The sequence below is a fragment of the Bufo bufo genome, chromosome 6, assembly GCF_905171765.1.
Source record: "Bufo bufo chromosome 6, aBufBuf1.1, whole genome shotgun sequence".
Taxonomy (NCBI): domain Eukaryota; kingdom Metazoa; phylum Chordata; class Amphibia; order Anura; family Bufonidae; genus Bufo; species Bufo bufo.
This window is the reverse complement of record NC_053394.1, coordinates 240230059-240245914: the sequence shown is the minus strand read 5'-3', so window position 1 is coordinate 240245914 and position 15856 is coordinate 240230059. Positions and strand designations below refer to the sequence as shown.

Sequence of the window (15856 nt, the reverse complement as noted above, 5' to 3'; positions counted from 1 at the left end):
GATCCGATCCATCTATCAGTGGATCCGTAAAAATCATGCGGACGTCTGAATGGAGCTTTACAGGGGGGTGATCAATGACAGGGGGGTAATCAATGACAGGGGGGTGATCAGGGAGTCTATATGGGGTGATCACCACAGTCATTGATCATGCCCCTGTAAGGCTCCATTCAGCCGTCCGTATGCGTTTTGCGGATCCAATCCATCTATCAGTGGATCCGTAAAAATCATGCGGACATCTGAATGGAGCTTTACAGGGGGGTAATCAATGACAGGGGGGTAATCAATGAACGGGGGGGTAATCAATGAACGGGGGGGTAATCAATGACAGGGGGGGTAATCAATGACAGGGGGGGTAATCAATGACAGGGGGGGTAATCAATGACGGGGGGTAATCAATGACAGGGGGGGGGGTAATCAATGACAGGGGGGGGGTAATAAATGACAGGGGGGGGGTAATCAATGACAGGGGGGGGGTAATCAATGACAGGGGGGGGGGGGTAATCAATGACAGGGGGGGGGGTAATCAATGACAGGGGGGGGGGTAATCAATGACAGGGGGGGGGTAATCAATGACAGGGGGGGGTAATCAATGACAGGGGGTAATCAATGACAGGGGGGTAATCAATGACAGGGGGGTAATCAATGACAGGGGGGTAATCAATGACAGGGGGGTAATCAATGACAGGGGGGTAATCAATGACAGGGGGGTAATCAATGACAGGGGGGTAATCAATGACAGGGGGGTAATCAATGACAGGGGGGTAATCAATGACAGGGGGGTAATCAATGACAGGGGGGTGATCAGGGAGTCTATATGGGGTGATCACCACAGTCATTGATCACGCCCCTGTAAGGCTCCATTCAGACGTCCGTATGTGTTTTGCGGATCCGATCCATCTATCAGTGGATCCGTAAAAATCATGCGGACATCTGAATGGAGCTTTACAGGGGGGTGCCTGTTAACAGCCTGTCGGATCCGTGCTGCCGCTAGTGTGAAAGTACCCGTATACAGGCAGAAGCACACACTGCTGTTCCTGCCTGTGCCTGCTCAGCTAAATCCAAGCACATCTGTACCACATACCAATGTGCTATGCCAGTATTTAATGAAGGGGGCTCCTCTCAGCAAAAACCTCTGCAAAGCACATCAGGGACCCTGTACCCATTAAAATGATAAAGTCAATGGTGTCTGCTGGGGTCTGGGGTTGCACGGGGTATTGAACTATCGATACCCAATCGATACTTTTAGACCTCGATCGAATCGATACTGGGATTTGCTATTCTCTAATACTAGGCTGCAGTACTGCGCAATCTAGTATCAGTTAGAAAGCATGGCAAGCGCCGCTCTCAGCGCACACCATGTTCTCCTCAGCAACACAGTGGAGAAGGAGACAGTCCCTCCCTTCCCCAATGTGAGACAGCTGCGGCTGCCACCAATGAAGAGATAGCACTGAGGAGGAGGGGAGGGGCTGCGGCCACTGCGCCAACTATGAATATAATTAAACCATTATTACAAATGTAGGCTACGGGTGCCAGTTGTATCACACACCCGGGACCCGGCCTTAATGACAGAGCAGGGCGATCCGCGGCAATTAACCCAGGTGTGGCACCTAAGGGGTTAATTGACGGGGATCGAAGCACCCCGTCATAGAGGCCGGGTATGTGATATGACTGGCACCCGTAGCCTACATTGGTGGTGCAGCGAACTCCCCTTCCCAGCATTATATTTATTTGGTGGCAGTGGCCACAACGTCCCCTCCACTCCTCCTCAGTATCTTCATTGGTGGCGCAGCGGTTGCTTCCGATAGGAGCCACAGCAGTGAAATCACGGGGCTCTGATAGGTTACCAGGGCATCCAGGACGCTACAGAAGCCCTGGCTGCCATGGTAAGCTCCCTGTTGCTGTGTGCACAAAGCCAGTGCAGCAGGGACAGTTTAAAATCCTATTCACCCTAATAGAGCTCTATTAGGGTGAATAGGACAAGGGTTCTAGCCCTTAAGGGGGCTAATGGTTATTAAAAGTAAAAAAAAAAAATTAAAAAAAGTTTTAATCACCCCCTTTCACAATTTAACATATAAAATATATAAGCAATAAAAAAAAAATAAACATAATAGGTATGGCCACACCCAAAAGTCCAAGCTATTAAAACATTTTAAATTATCTCCAATGCGGTGAACACCGTAAAAGGAAAAAAAATAAATTACCATTTTTTTGTCACCTTTCCCCCCCCCAAAAACAGGATAGGACTGTTTTATTACGGGCCGGACGTTACATAAAAATGCAGAATGCACTCTGCTTTTTCAAGTGGCACAGAATGGTATCTAGTATCGCAATACATTTTTATGGTATCAAAATCAAATCAAAATTTTGGTATCATGACAACCCAAACAGAAATATGAACAGAGCCTGAGTAAACTCAACGATCCTTTTTGTGAGGATTTATTAAGACCAGTTTTTTGTGCAGATAACAGACCGGGTACCTACTTACCAAAACTCTAATGTCAAATCTCTGTTCTTGAGGTAGGTACTTTGGAACTTGAAGAACACAGTTCATTGCAGTGCTTATCAGATTGTCCTGCTCACCAGTCTTTGTACTGCCCCATTCTGTGGAAGATAAATGCAATATCAATTTTACTACTGCTGGAAAGGGTGCTTTTCTACATTTCAGACCAATATGTGTCGGCACTACCACTATGAACATATCCACCGTAACACCCCCAGTCACGACCTGAAACAGAGAAACATTCTCTCCACAGACATTTGTCCAGCTAAATAAAATGAGGTTCCTACCATTGTCATTTGTTAAATTGAGCAGCACGCCAATGATGGCTCTCATACAGTCTTCCACAGCCTTGCCAACGTGGCCTCCCGCACTGTGGTATACAAGTGGCTTATTGTAAGGAATGCAGATGCTCTCTTCAGCTCTGTTGTATCGCTGAATGAACTCCTCACAGTGTCTAAGAGCTCTGTAAGGAAAAAAAAAAACCTTAATGTAAAAACAGAAGTTCAACAACATAAGCTAACGTTTCCACAGAATATGTCAAGTCATCAAGGTGAACTTACTTTGCTGAAGATGCAATGAGCTGGGAATCTTTGTATGCTATTAAGTAGCTCTGGTTTTCCGGATTGTGCACTGTGACCTGAAAATAGAGGAATAAATAACAGTTATCTTCTGAGTATACTTCAAGGGTCACTAGAACATCTACCACAGGATAACAAAAGGACTACAGGATGTTTGATGAAAATTATGCATACACAATTTGTTATTCGTAAGCGCACTCAAGATAAAAATGGCTACCTAAAGGGAAATGGGAGGACGGACCAGGGAGACGAGTAAGAGTTAGGCCTCTTGCACACAATCGTGGTTCGGTTCCACATCCGTGCCGCATTTTTGCGGCTCAGGCGCGGACCCATTCGCTTCAATAGGGCCGCAAAAGATCAGATAGCACTCAGTGTGCTGTCTGCATCCGTTGCTCCGTTCCGAGGCCCTGCAAAATCAGATCATGTCCTATTCTTGTCAGTTTTGCGGACAAGAATAGGCATTTCTATAATGGGCAGTCTGTTCCATTCCAAAAATTGCGTAAAGCACACGGGCGGGATCCGCAATTTGCAGACCGCAAAACATGGCACGTTCGTGTGCAAGAGGCCTTAGGCTAATTTCACACAAGCATGTTAGCTCTGTTCGATAGCCCATTTCCAGGACCAAACACTGCTCCTCTGACCTCCTGAGTGACCACGTCTACTGTTCTCATACCAATACATCAGTCCACCACAGCAGTTCAAGTCACAGGAGCAGTATACAGTCCGGGAAACGCCGTTAAAAGAAGAAGTTTCCTAGACCAAGCACAGTCCAGACTTAAAAAAATTACAAAATGTAAAAAAAAACAAAAACAAAAAAAAACATACGTTACGACTTTAAAGTATCAAATGGAGACAAAAACATTATATTCAGACTTAACCCCTTCCCGATCACCACCATAATGTACGGCAGAGGTCAGGTCTCTAAAGATGGCACCTGCTCACGAGCTGAGCGGGCGCTATAGCTACAGAGTTTCTATTTCAAACAGCGGACATCTGGAAGCTTGTGCTTATAAACTTAGAGGACCTTTCATGTTTTTTTGTTTATTCTAGATAAATACCTTTACTTGCGGGGTACCCCCCACTGATGCTGCCACCCTGCTTGTTTTTTTTAAATATGGCTCCTACGCCCTGCTTTGCCCCCCCAGTATTATTCCCGCTCAGTATTTTATTACGGAGCATTGGTACAGGGAGGAGGAGATGCCAGGGCTTCTTAATGGGCGTCTCCTTCTCCCTTGCCATGCCGCGATCCAATCACAGAGGAGAGCATCACAGCCAGGGAGAAGGTTTCTCACAATGAAAATGCAATGTAAGCTACAAGCAGAATGTTTTAGAGCAGGAGGAGCTGAGCAGATTGATATATTTTGTGGGAAACGATTCAGTAACTTGTAATTTATTCAGTTAAATTCCAGCTCATTCTGGGCTTTGAAGTCAATGAGACGGTCCGATCAGTGAGTGACAGCCTTCCCTCTATGACTATGTATACTGAGATAGCTGTCAATCACTGATAGGACGCCTCCTTGACTTCAAAGTCCAAAATGAGCAGGAAAATAAATAAAGGAAATTTAACTTATGTGGAAGCTTTTCCAACTAAACTATATCAATCTGCTCAGCTCCTCCCCCTCTAACATGCTGTAGCTTAAACACAATGTTCAACATGACAGGCTCCGTTTAAAAAAAATAAAAATAAACAAAACACACCTTTCTCGCCCATATTCCTTGGGGGACACAGGAAACCATGGGTATAGCTCTGCTCTCTAGGAGGCGTGACACTAAGTGAAAGCTGTAAGCCCCTCCTCCATCAGCTATACCCTTCAGCCTGGAGAAGAGACTGCCAGTTTTTGCTTAGTGTCCAAGGAGGCAAGACACCCCCTGCTTATGCAGGGTTGTTTTCCTATGATTTTTTTTTATTTTTTTTTTAATTCGATTTTTTTCTACCTACAGGGACAACAGAGGCGCATTAGACCCCTCTGTTTCTCCCGGGGTTGAGTTGCGCCAGTGCCGGTAAACGCACTGCCGCCTCCCCCACAGAAGACAAGGTGGACCAGGGCAGCCTCGCTCCCCTGCGTCCCGCCAGCTCAGGGTCGTCCGCACGCCAAGTCCCTCCCCCGGCTTCCTGCCACTGCGGTGCCAGGAGCTGAAGGGGCGACCCCCGCTGGATGGACTGAGGGCGAAGACAGCGTATGGTGAGAGTGGCTGCTCCAGCCTCCCCTTCCTCCCTCCCTCCCACCGCTGCTACAGGCCTCCTGGGCTCCCATGGCCACTGCTACATCCCCCTTGGCCACTGCTACATCGTGCGCCACCCCCCCCCCCCCCCCCCGGGCATATCGGGACCGTTACCGGGCAGGGGAGTTTATCTGGGCAAGTCCTTGGCAGGGACGCTGCCTTCAGGGGACGGCTGCAGGAAAAAAGCAAGCCGTCTGCCACATCCAGGCGCTGGGGCCGCTTACTTGGCCTTCAGGGGACGGCTGCAGGAAAAAAGCAAGCCGTCTGCCACATCCAGGCGGGGGCCGCTTACTTGGCGTGAACGGCGCCATTTCAGGCCGGCACTTCATCATCCTTGGGGGTTAAAATCATTTTGCCGCGCGCGCGCGGCTCTGCTTCTTCTTCAGCGTGGCAGAGGGGGGGCGGAGCTTCCTACATGCGCTCCGCTACTTCCGGTTTCATCGGGCTCCACTTCTCAGTGCTGCGTGGAATCCTCTCTGCCGTGCGATCCTGAAGCCATTCATCTCCGTGCTGCTGCCTCTCCTCCACAGCCTCCTCAGTCTGTTCCCCTTACCGCTGCCACTTGCATCATCCGGGTCTGGTAGGACTGTTAACCCCCTCCGTGCCACCACTTTTCTTGGGGTCTCCCACTTTAAGTGCAACATCTTTTTTTCCACCATGTCAGACCCTTCTGCAGCCGCCAAGCCTTGGTACCATGCCTGTACTGCTTGTAGGGAACCCTTTCCCCGGGGGCAGTCTGATCCGCACTGTACTGCATGCCGAGCTCCACCGCAGCCTCAGTCGCCCGCTGTGTCGCTCCCTGCTTCCTCTGACCCGCCTGACTGGGCTAGATCCCTGTCCCAGGCCGTGGAAAGCCTCACTCATGTCGTGGGCCGCCTAATAGACAGGCCACCTACCCCGCAGGACGCCTCTCTGACTGTCGCGCCCTCCGGGTCCACTGCTTCTGCCGCTGCAGCGGGTTCACTCTCTCTTAGTGACCCCTCCCGAGCTAGGCACTCTCAGAAGCGTATTAGAGTAGAGCGAGCCTCCTCCTCTGAGGCCTCACTCTCCCCGCCACGCGTGCGCACCCAGACGGGCCTCTCCTCTCCAAAGGATTCGCTCTCTGAAGGTGAATTGGCGGTTTCAGATTTGGAAATGGACTCGGCCCTGCCGTCCAAGCTAGCCTCAGCGATGGGTCAACTCATCTCTGATATTCGTGACACCTTTAAGGTGCAGGATGATCCCCCTAGCTCTGACGCAGCTAGCGTCTCCTTTATCAGACCCAGGCAGGCCTCAAAAGTCTTTCCAATCCACTCTGATTTCTCCTCTGTGGTGTCTAAGGCTTGGGCTCGCCCGGACGCCCGTTTTGTCAGCCCCAAGAAGCTGGACATTTGCTATCCCTTTCCAGCCGATGTCGTGGCCACATGGTCTTCCCCACCCAAGGTGGACCCCCCTGTGGCCCGGCTGTCAAAGAACACGGCCATCCCTGTTCCCGACGGGTCCTCTCTTCAGTCAGCGGAGGACCGTCGCATGGAGACCCTTTCCAAGGGCATTTTTGCTGCCTCCGGTTCTGCTCTCAGACCGGTTTTTGCCTCTGCTTGGGCAGGGAAAGCAATCTCTGCTTGGGGTGCGCAGCTGGAACGGGAGTTGGACTCGGACGTCCCCATCCAGGACCTACGTTCCTTGGCCCAGCTTATTATTCGGGCCGGGAATTTTGTTTGTGAGGCCTCCCTTGATGCGGGAGCCCTTATTGCACGCTCCTCCGCCCTGGCAGTTTCCGTCAGGAGGGAGCTCTGGCTGAAGGTTTGGAAAGCGGACGCTGCCTCCAAACGTTCCTTGGCGGGGCTACCGTTTGCGGGTTCCCGCCTTTTCGGGGTCCGCCTAGACGAACTTATTTCGGAGGCCACGGGTGGTAAAAGCACCCATCTTCCTCAACCCCAAGCAAGGGGCGCCCCCCGCGGACGCCCTGGTGCGTCTCGTTTTCGGTCCTCCCGCAGGGCCTCTGGGGCTCCCACCACAGCTGCCGCTTCGGCTCCTCCCCAGGACAAGCGTAGGAAGCCGTTTTTTCGGGCCCAGCCCTCCTGGCGCAAGCCGCAGGCTGCCCGCACACCCGCAGCAAAGCAGTCCTCTGCCTGAAGGCGCGCCCCCACCCACCCGGGTGGGGGGCCGGCTCCTCCTTTTCAGGGACGTCTGGATGGCTCACGTCTCCGACGCCTGGGCCCTCGAAATTGTGTCCTCCGGATACAAAATCGAATTTGCATCCTTCCCTCCAGATCGGTTCTTTCGCTCCCGCCCGCCGCGGGACCCGAAAAGCGCGGCTGCGTTCTCCGCGGCCGTTCAAGCCTTACTGGACAGGGGGGTGATTACCCCCGTTCCTCTAGAGGAAAGGTTCCAAGGGTTCTACTCGAACCTCTTTGTAGTTCCCAAGAAGGGAGGTTCGGTGCGGCCCATTTTGGACCTCAAAAAGCTCAACCGTTTTCTCCTCCTTCGACGCTTTCGGATGGAGTCCCTCCGTTCCGCGGTGGCTTCCCTGGAGCAGGGAGATTTCATGTCTTCCATCGATATACAGGATGCCTACCTCCATGTTCCGGTAGCCCGGTGTCACCATCGCTTCCTCCGATTCGCCGTGGGGGACCTCCACTTCCAGTTTGTCGCCCTTCCCTTTGGGCTGGCAACTGCCCCCGGGTGTTCACCAAGGTCCTGGCCCCGGTTTTGGCCTTACTCCGTTCCAGGGGTGTTTTTCTGCTACCGTACTTGGACGATATCCTCATCAAGGCTCCGTCCCTTTCTCAAGCGGTTGCCAGCGTGGATCTCACTCTAGAGACTCTGGCGAGGTTCGGTTGGGTCATCAACTTCCCCAAGTCCTCCCTTCCCCCCTCCAGACAGCTAGTCTTCATGGGAATGCTTTTAGACACAGGAGCGGCGGAGGTAAGTCTTCCCTCGGAAAAACGTCTGACCCTCCGTGGGGCGATTCGGGGTCTCCTTCTCCACCGTCGACCGTCCTTCCGCTTCTGCATGCGGGTCTTGGGGCAGATGGTTGCCTGCTTCGAGGCGATCCCATTTGCGCAGTTTCACTCCCGCCCTCTCCAACGGGCGATCATCTCCTCCTGGGACAAATCGCCGGAGTCTCTGGATCATCCCTTCCGTCTATCGCCTCCGGTGCGGTCATCTCTCCGCTGGTGGTTACAGTCCCCTCTTCTGGGCAGGTCCTTTCTGCCACTCAACTGGTTGGTGGTTACAACCGATGCCAGTCTCTTGGGCTGGGGAGGCGTGTTTCCTCCCCGATCCGTCCAGGGCATTTGGTCTCCATCGGAGTCCAAACTCTCGATCAATGTCCTGGAGCTGAGAGCGGCCCTTCTGTCTCTACGACACTGGACTCATCTGCTGAAGGGTCATCCTGTTCGTGTACAATCGGACAACGCCACGGCTGTGGCGTACATAAACCACCAGGGGGGCACTCGCAGCGCTGCAGCAATGCGGGAGGTCACCAGCATTCTCCGTTGGGGCGGAAGCCCACGTCCCGGCCCTATCTGCAATTTTTATTCCAGGGGTGGACAATTGGGCGGCGGACTTCCTCAGTCGCACCACCGTCGACCCCGGCGAGTGGTCTCTTCACCCGGAGGTATTCGAGGCCATTTGCCTTCGTTGGGGCATACCGGACGTGGACCTCATGGCCTCAAAATTCAATCACAAGGTCCCCGCCTATCTGTCCAGGGCCAGGGATCCGGGAGCTTGCGGAGCCGACGCCCTCGTTCTTCCTTGGCGAGGCTTCGCGCGCCCATACATATTCCCTCCCATCCCTCTCCTGCCCAAGGTCCTTCGGAAGATAGCGGCGGAAGGCGTCTCGGTGATTCTGGTCGCTCCGGACTGGCCCCGCCGGTCTTGGTATGCCGACCTCATGCTGCTCCTGGCAGACGCGCCCTGGCCGCTGCCCGCCAGGGAAGATCTTCTCTCTCAGGGACCGATCTTCCACCCGCGTTTAGGGTCCCTACGTTTGACGGCGTGGTTGTTGAGACCACCGTCCTGACGCGTAGGGGTTTTTCTGCAGACGTCGTCCGCACCATGATCCGTGCCCGTAAGCCGTCCTCTTCTAGGATTTATTATAGGACCTGGAGGACCTTTTTGGGGTTCTGTGCCGATCTGGGGATTCCTCCGCTCCGCTTTTCTCTCCCCACCGTTTTGTCCTTCCTGCAGAGCGGACTGGCCCAAGGGCTGGGCCTTAGTTCTTTGAAGGGTCAGGTGTCTGCGCTGTCCATTTTGTTTCAGCGCCCACTGGCCCCCCTTGGTCCTGTCAAGACCTTCCTTCAGGGCGTGGCTCACGCGGTTCCCCCGTACCGTCCTCCGGTACCGCCCTGGGACCTGAACCTGGTTCTCTCAGCGCTCCAGGCTTCCCCTTTCGAGCCTCTGCGGACGGTTTCCTTGCGACTTCTGTCCTGCAAGGTTATTTTCCTTGTAGCCGTCACCTCTCTTCGGAGGGTGTCCGAATTGGCTGCACTCTCCTGTCTGGAACCTTTCCTAGTGTTCCACCAGGACAAGGTGGTTCTGCGTCCGGTCCCTTCCTTCCTTCCTAAGGTGGTCTCCGCCTTTCATCTGAACGAGGACATCGTTCTCCCCTCTTTGTGTCCTTCCCCTTCCCACCCGCGGGAGAGGAAGCTTCATCGCCTGGACGTTGTCAGGGCGCTCAAGATTTACCTGGAAGTAACCAGCTCTTTCAGGCATACTGACTCGCTCTTTGTGGTCCCGGAGGGGTCGCGCAGAGGGATGGCGGCATCCAAAGTTGCTATCGCCCGTTTTGTCAAGATGGCTGTTACTGAGGCTTATCTCGCCAAGGGCAAGGTTCCGCCTCTTGGTGTTACCGCTCACTCCACTAGAGCGGTCGGGGCTTCCTGGGCTCAGAGGAATCGGGCTTCTACGGAGCAGATTTGCAAGGCGGCCACTTGGTCCTCCTTGCACACCTTCACCAAGTTCTACAGGGTGCATACTCATGCGTCGGCTGACGCTGCTTTAGGCCGTCTGGTGTTGCAGGCGGCAGTTGATTGATGCCTCTGGTGTTGGTTGAGTTTGTTCTGGTCCCTCCCTTCTGGGACTGCTCTGGAACGTCCCATGGTTTCCTGTGTCCCCCAAGGAATATGGGCGAGAAAAGGAGACTTTTGTATTACTTACCAGTAAAGTCTCTTTCTCGCTCTTCCTTGGGTGACACAGCACCCGCCCTTCATTTGGGTTACAGTTGTGGTTCCGGCTTGGTTGCCCCCGTTGGGGCTCGACAGTTCTTTTTCCGGTTGGTGGGTATCTTTCACTACTTGGACACGCAACTGGCAGTCTCTTCTCCAGGCTGAAGGGTATAGCTGATGGAGGAGGGGCTTACAGCTTTCACTTAGTGTCACGCCTCCTAGAGAGCAGAGCTATACCCATGGTTTCCTGTGTCCCCCAAGGAAGAGCGAGAAAGAGACTTTACTGGTAAGTAATACAAAAGTCTCCTTTTTTCCATTGTAAAAATGCTTTTCAATGAAAAAAATTTTTTAATCCCCTCCACATATTCGGCATCGCCGCATTTGTAACAACCCAAACTGATCTGGCTGATTCTCGTCATGTTTGCCAGGTTATGCCCGAATCTCCATCGGTAAAGGGTGCCAACAGGTGTCAGCTAGCATCTGGCAGTGCCGGATCCAGATATCTCCAACATGCTGCTAGAGGTGCATAACGGTAGAGCGAAACTTGCCTAATCTGCTGTGGGCCAGTAAAATAACTTGCCTTCATCAGCTCCTCCTATCTAGACCCGCTGCTCCTTCCTCTTACCTGGGCTGCTGCAGTGACATCTCATACATCTAAGCACTGGCCTCAGAGGTCACAGACCATACACCGCTGAGGTCAGTGATTGGCTACAGCAGCATATGGGATGTCACAACAGCCACATCAGTACGTCACCGATTGCCGTGGTGACATTCCATGCACCTGATTTAAAATGGATTTAGCTTAGTTCTGTGGGAAGGGTAAAGCTGATGGGAGGAGCGAACACGATGCTTGGCGTGCGCTTCCTAGTGGCAGCAACTACACCCATGGGCTGGGCTACCTTGTGTACCCCAGTCACACAGATGAGAAAAGGATCTAATATTAAAGTCAGCAAACAGTCACCATTTAAACTAGAATTATGTATCTATGATGAAAAGGAAATAAAGATCAAGATACTCACACTCTCCAAAACGCGTAAGCATCTTTCAGCTCCCCACAAATACGCGACTAGTTTTTCTTCATTTTCTTCATTGTCAAGATGATTTGCACACTCTTTAACTGAAAGAAAAATGATTGTTCTGTTCTAATCATGTTTCTGCAATATGCTGTTACAAATCTGATTATCTGCCATAGCAAAGTAATCAGATATAAGTAGCGGCAGCCTCCAAAGTGCCATGCTTTTACGGATATAGTCACACGTTTTCACAAGGAAGCACACAGATTTCAGATGAACGGAGCAGTTTCTGCAACAAGTCTGTCAAATGTGCATACATCCTTAGAAGACGTTTTCTGGATTACAGTGGTTTTTAACAGAATGCTTGTGTAGTTACTTACCTCATGCACATCTTCCCCAATCTTTTTTCAATTTGGGCTCTGCTGACCCTTTTCACCAGGTAAACCAATCGTTTGTTTCCATCCAGTGTGTAACACTGCGTGTTGCTGTATCCAACCAAACCCATGATGCACTTCTTTCACTGCCCCTAACAATTCCCAGCTAGTTTATAACTCCTCTAAGCTCGCTGGTTACATAGACTCCCCCATCACTGCTCGGACACCCATCTGAGACATAAAAATCTAAGGAAATAAGAAAGAGCTGCATAGACATCGTGACCACGTACTAACCCATGGTGCCAATCAGTTGGAAGTTTGCATTAAAGAGGGTCTATGAGGAGTTGAAAATTCATAATCTATCCTCAGGATAGCACACCAATAGTGAGCACTGCAGCCTCATCCTAGGTCAGTGATGTCATGTTCATCAGTCACATGGCTTATGTGAAGCTCCGTCTCATTCAAGTTAATGGGACTGGGCTGCAATACCAAGCAAACCCGCTATACAATGCCTCAGCGCTCATTAAAGCGCCACAATCTCTTAAAACAGCTGATTGTTGAGGTGCTTGGTATCAAACTCCCACCAATCATATACCGATGACCTATCCAGTAAATAATGTCTAATATTCTACTCCCAGAGAGCCAAATCAACGTCCAGATTAATGTACTGGAAACGTAATTCAAGTCAATAGGGCATACACAAGCGATACAATTACAATTTCTGCAGCATGGCACGCTTGTCTACTTAATCGTATTCTAATGAACATACCTTTATCTACAATATGATCCAGTCCACCTAAAAGTCGAAGTTCCTCTTTAAACCAATCTCCTGCACGCTTGGAAGTCAAAGATAACAAAGTCTCCATAGCTAAATGGCCACTCTGAAAAGCAAGAAATTGTCCAATTATACATACAAACAGGAGTACAACAACTGAAAATGCAGAAATAAAGCAAATACAGCAGCACAGGCACACAAAGGGGCAAAATGTCCATTCATTTTAGGACAGACAGAATGCTGACCCTTGTGACTTAGGGTACTTTCACACTTGCGGCGGCGAATTCTGGCAGGCAATTCCGTCCGACAATCCGGACGCAAACGGATGGCATTTGTCAGACGGATCCGGATGCGGATCCGTCTGACAAATCCATTGACATACCGGATCATTCTCTCCGGTGTCATGCGGAAAAACTGATCCGGTATTTATTTATTTTCACAGATTTAAAGGTCTGCGCATGAGCGGACCGGAAGAACTGATCCGTTTTGCCGAAACACTTTTGGCCAGATCCGGCATTAATGCATTTTAATGGAAAGTGTTCAGGATTTTTGGCCGGAGAGAAAACTGCAGCATGCTGCGGTATTTTTTCCGGCCAAAAAACGTAAGAGGGACTGAACTGAAGACATCCTCATGCATACTGAACGGATTGCTCTGCATTCAGAATGCATTAGGATAAAACTGATCAGTTCTTTTCCGGTATAGAGCCCCTGTGACGGAACCTAATGCCGGAGAAGAAAAAGGCTACTGTGAAAGTACCCCAATAATTGGCTGCCGTGGTCACTTGGAAGCACTGCACACATCACATCAGTGGTGACCAGATAATCTTTAGTGCTAGAGCGGAGCGAGGTATAAACAGGCGAGGTATGAACGGGCAAGGTGTGATTTTTTATTTTAGAATGTTTCCTGCTAGTGCTACTAACTTAAAAGGGTATTCTGGTTGGTTAAAGTTATCCCTTATCCACAGGATTAGGAATAACCATCAGATCATTGGGGGTCCTACCACTGGGACCTCCACCGATCTCAAGAACGGGAGCCCCATACTCCCTGCTGCCCTCCTGAAATGACCAGAGTGGCCTGTCGGGCACGCGTGGAGCTGCTCCATTCATTTCTATGGGAGTTCCAGAGATAGCAGGGTACAGTGCTCGGCTAACTCCCATAGATATGAATGGAGCGGCCACGCACATATGAGACCAGCCGCTTTGGCCTTTTCAAACTTGCTGCAGGAGGCACGGGGGCCCTGTTCTCGTGATCAGTGGGGGTCCTAGCAGTAGGACACCCACCGAGCTGGTCGTTTTCTCCCTATCCTGTGGATAGGGGTTAACTTGAAACAACCGGAATACCCCTTTAATTTTTAGGACAACGCCATTCACAAAGTCCCAACATTACAGGAGTTGAGTCCTAATAAACGGCTCAGCACATGGGGAATTTCACTGGACACAAAAATTATTATTATTTTTTTAAATCTGCATTATATTTTACTTCCCAGTTTTGTTTCATGAGATGATTAGAACCTCTTTCTGGTCAATGTGATAAGTGCATACTCATGTGTACTAACATACATATGTGTACTCATCGCTTCATACATGCTAGTTAAAAGGGGTTAGGCCTCTTTCACACAACCGTTTTTTTTTTCCAATTTGCCGGCCGTTTTTTGCTTTCCGTATACGGAACCATTCATTTCAATGGTTCCGCCAAAAAAACTGAATGTACTCCGTATGCATTCCGTTTCTGTATTTCGGTTTTTCCGTTCCGTTGAAAGATAGAACATGTCCTATTATTGCCCGCAAATCATGTTCCGTGGCTCCATTCAAGTCAATGGGTCCGCAAAAAAAACTGAACACATACGGAAATGCATCCGTATGTCTTCCATATCTGTTCCGTTTTTTGCGGAATCATCTATTGAAAATGTTATGCCCAGCCCAATTTTTTCTTTGTAATTATTGTATACTGTATATGCCATACAGAAAAACTGAACGGAAACAAAAAACAGAACGGATCCGTGAAAAACAGACCGCAAAACAGTGAAAAAGCCATACGATAGTGTGAAAGAGGCCTTATCCTGTTAGAAAGCTAGCTTGACAGGTTAAGGCAGTGGACATGTCCCACTGCTGCTCCATACAGACTTACCGTAATATTTTCCAGGTCTAGATGTTTGTTGTGGACGGTTTCACACAGCTTCCTGATTTTCTCTTTTATTTTGTTCATATCTTTCTCATTCATATGTCTGGAGGTGGTATCTTGCTCCATTTCTAAAAGTCGGATCATAAGGTCTAAACTAGCTCGGTCGAGGTCCATGTTTAAGCGGTCTCGGCTTAATATGTACATAAGCGCAGCAGTACAAAGTGCTAGATTCTGACAAGAGAGAAGAATGCTGATCAGCACATATTCTACTACTGACAAATTCACTCAAACTATGTGCAAAAGGACAGAACAGACATGTTAGTAGTGGAGTAGAGGACACTAGGGGCCATTGCTGAAAGGCTCTCTACAGATGCAGACAGTTATGCAGTTTTCACAAAATGAAAAAATACCGGGTGATGCTGACTGTCATCCAGTGTTTTAAAGACCATGGCTACCATTCCATGTGCTCGCAGGTGCATTCGGAAACTTGGCATTGCACACTTTGTCGCCAAGCTGATAACACTGTTGGAAGAAGAAAAAAAAAAAAAAAAAAGAGGTATTTTGAATAAAACCACTTCCATAGCCACTAATCTGGTGTAAAATACACAAAGCCTGGACAGTATAGTGTGAGAATGTAACAAAGGCAAAAACAGGGTCTGTTACATTACATGGCATTTTCCAGAACCTGAGATCATGCGCCATTAAAGGGGGAGGTCCGTTACAGACAACATTTTGTGCTATGTCTTAGGACATTATAAGCAGAACACAGATAATCTGCAAAAAATGGAGGAAAATGTTCAGCAGAAAAGGTATTTATTTCAAAGGATGCCACATAATGTGTAGTTTTCAGAGCCTGAGGTAAGGAGCCAAACTGGAAAAATCATCAGACTGAAGGAGGCTCCATTATATCAAGGCAGGGGAATTTCAGGTCTGGAGACTAAGGCTACTTTCACACTTGCGTTCAGAGCGGATCCGTCTGGTGTCTGCACAGACGGATTCGCTCCTATAATGCAAACGCTTGCATCCGTTCAGAACGGATCCGTCTGCATAACAGTTTTTTTCAGATCTGATTTTTCACTTCGTGAAAACTCAGATCCGACAGTATATTCTAACACAGAGGC

The 15856-nt window shown here is 50.0% G+C and overlaps 1 protein-coding gene across 1 annotated transcript in view; it reads right to left on the bottom strand.

Moving 5' to 3' along the window:
- The window catches only part of WAPL (WAPL cohesin release factor), a 132272-nt gene that overhangs the window by 54527 nt on the left and 61889 nt on the right, over positions 1–15856 (bottom strand). Inside the window, exons 8-14 of the mRNA XM_040438857.1 lie at positions 15146–15257; positions 14742–14966; positions 12608–12719; positions 11471–11568; positions 3061–3137; positions 2788–2963; positions 2486–2601 (exon numbers count right to left, since the gene is read on the bottom strand). Of these exons, the coding sequence (XP_040294791.1) occupies positions 2486–2601; positions 2788–2963; positions 3061–3137; positions 11471–11568; positions 12608–12719; positions 14742–14966; positions 15146–15257 (916 nt within the window). The remainder of the gene's footprint in view (positions 1–2485; positions 2602–2787; positions 2964–3060; positions 3138–11470; positions 11569–12607; positions 12720–14741; positions 14967–15145; positions 15258–15856) is intronic.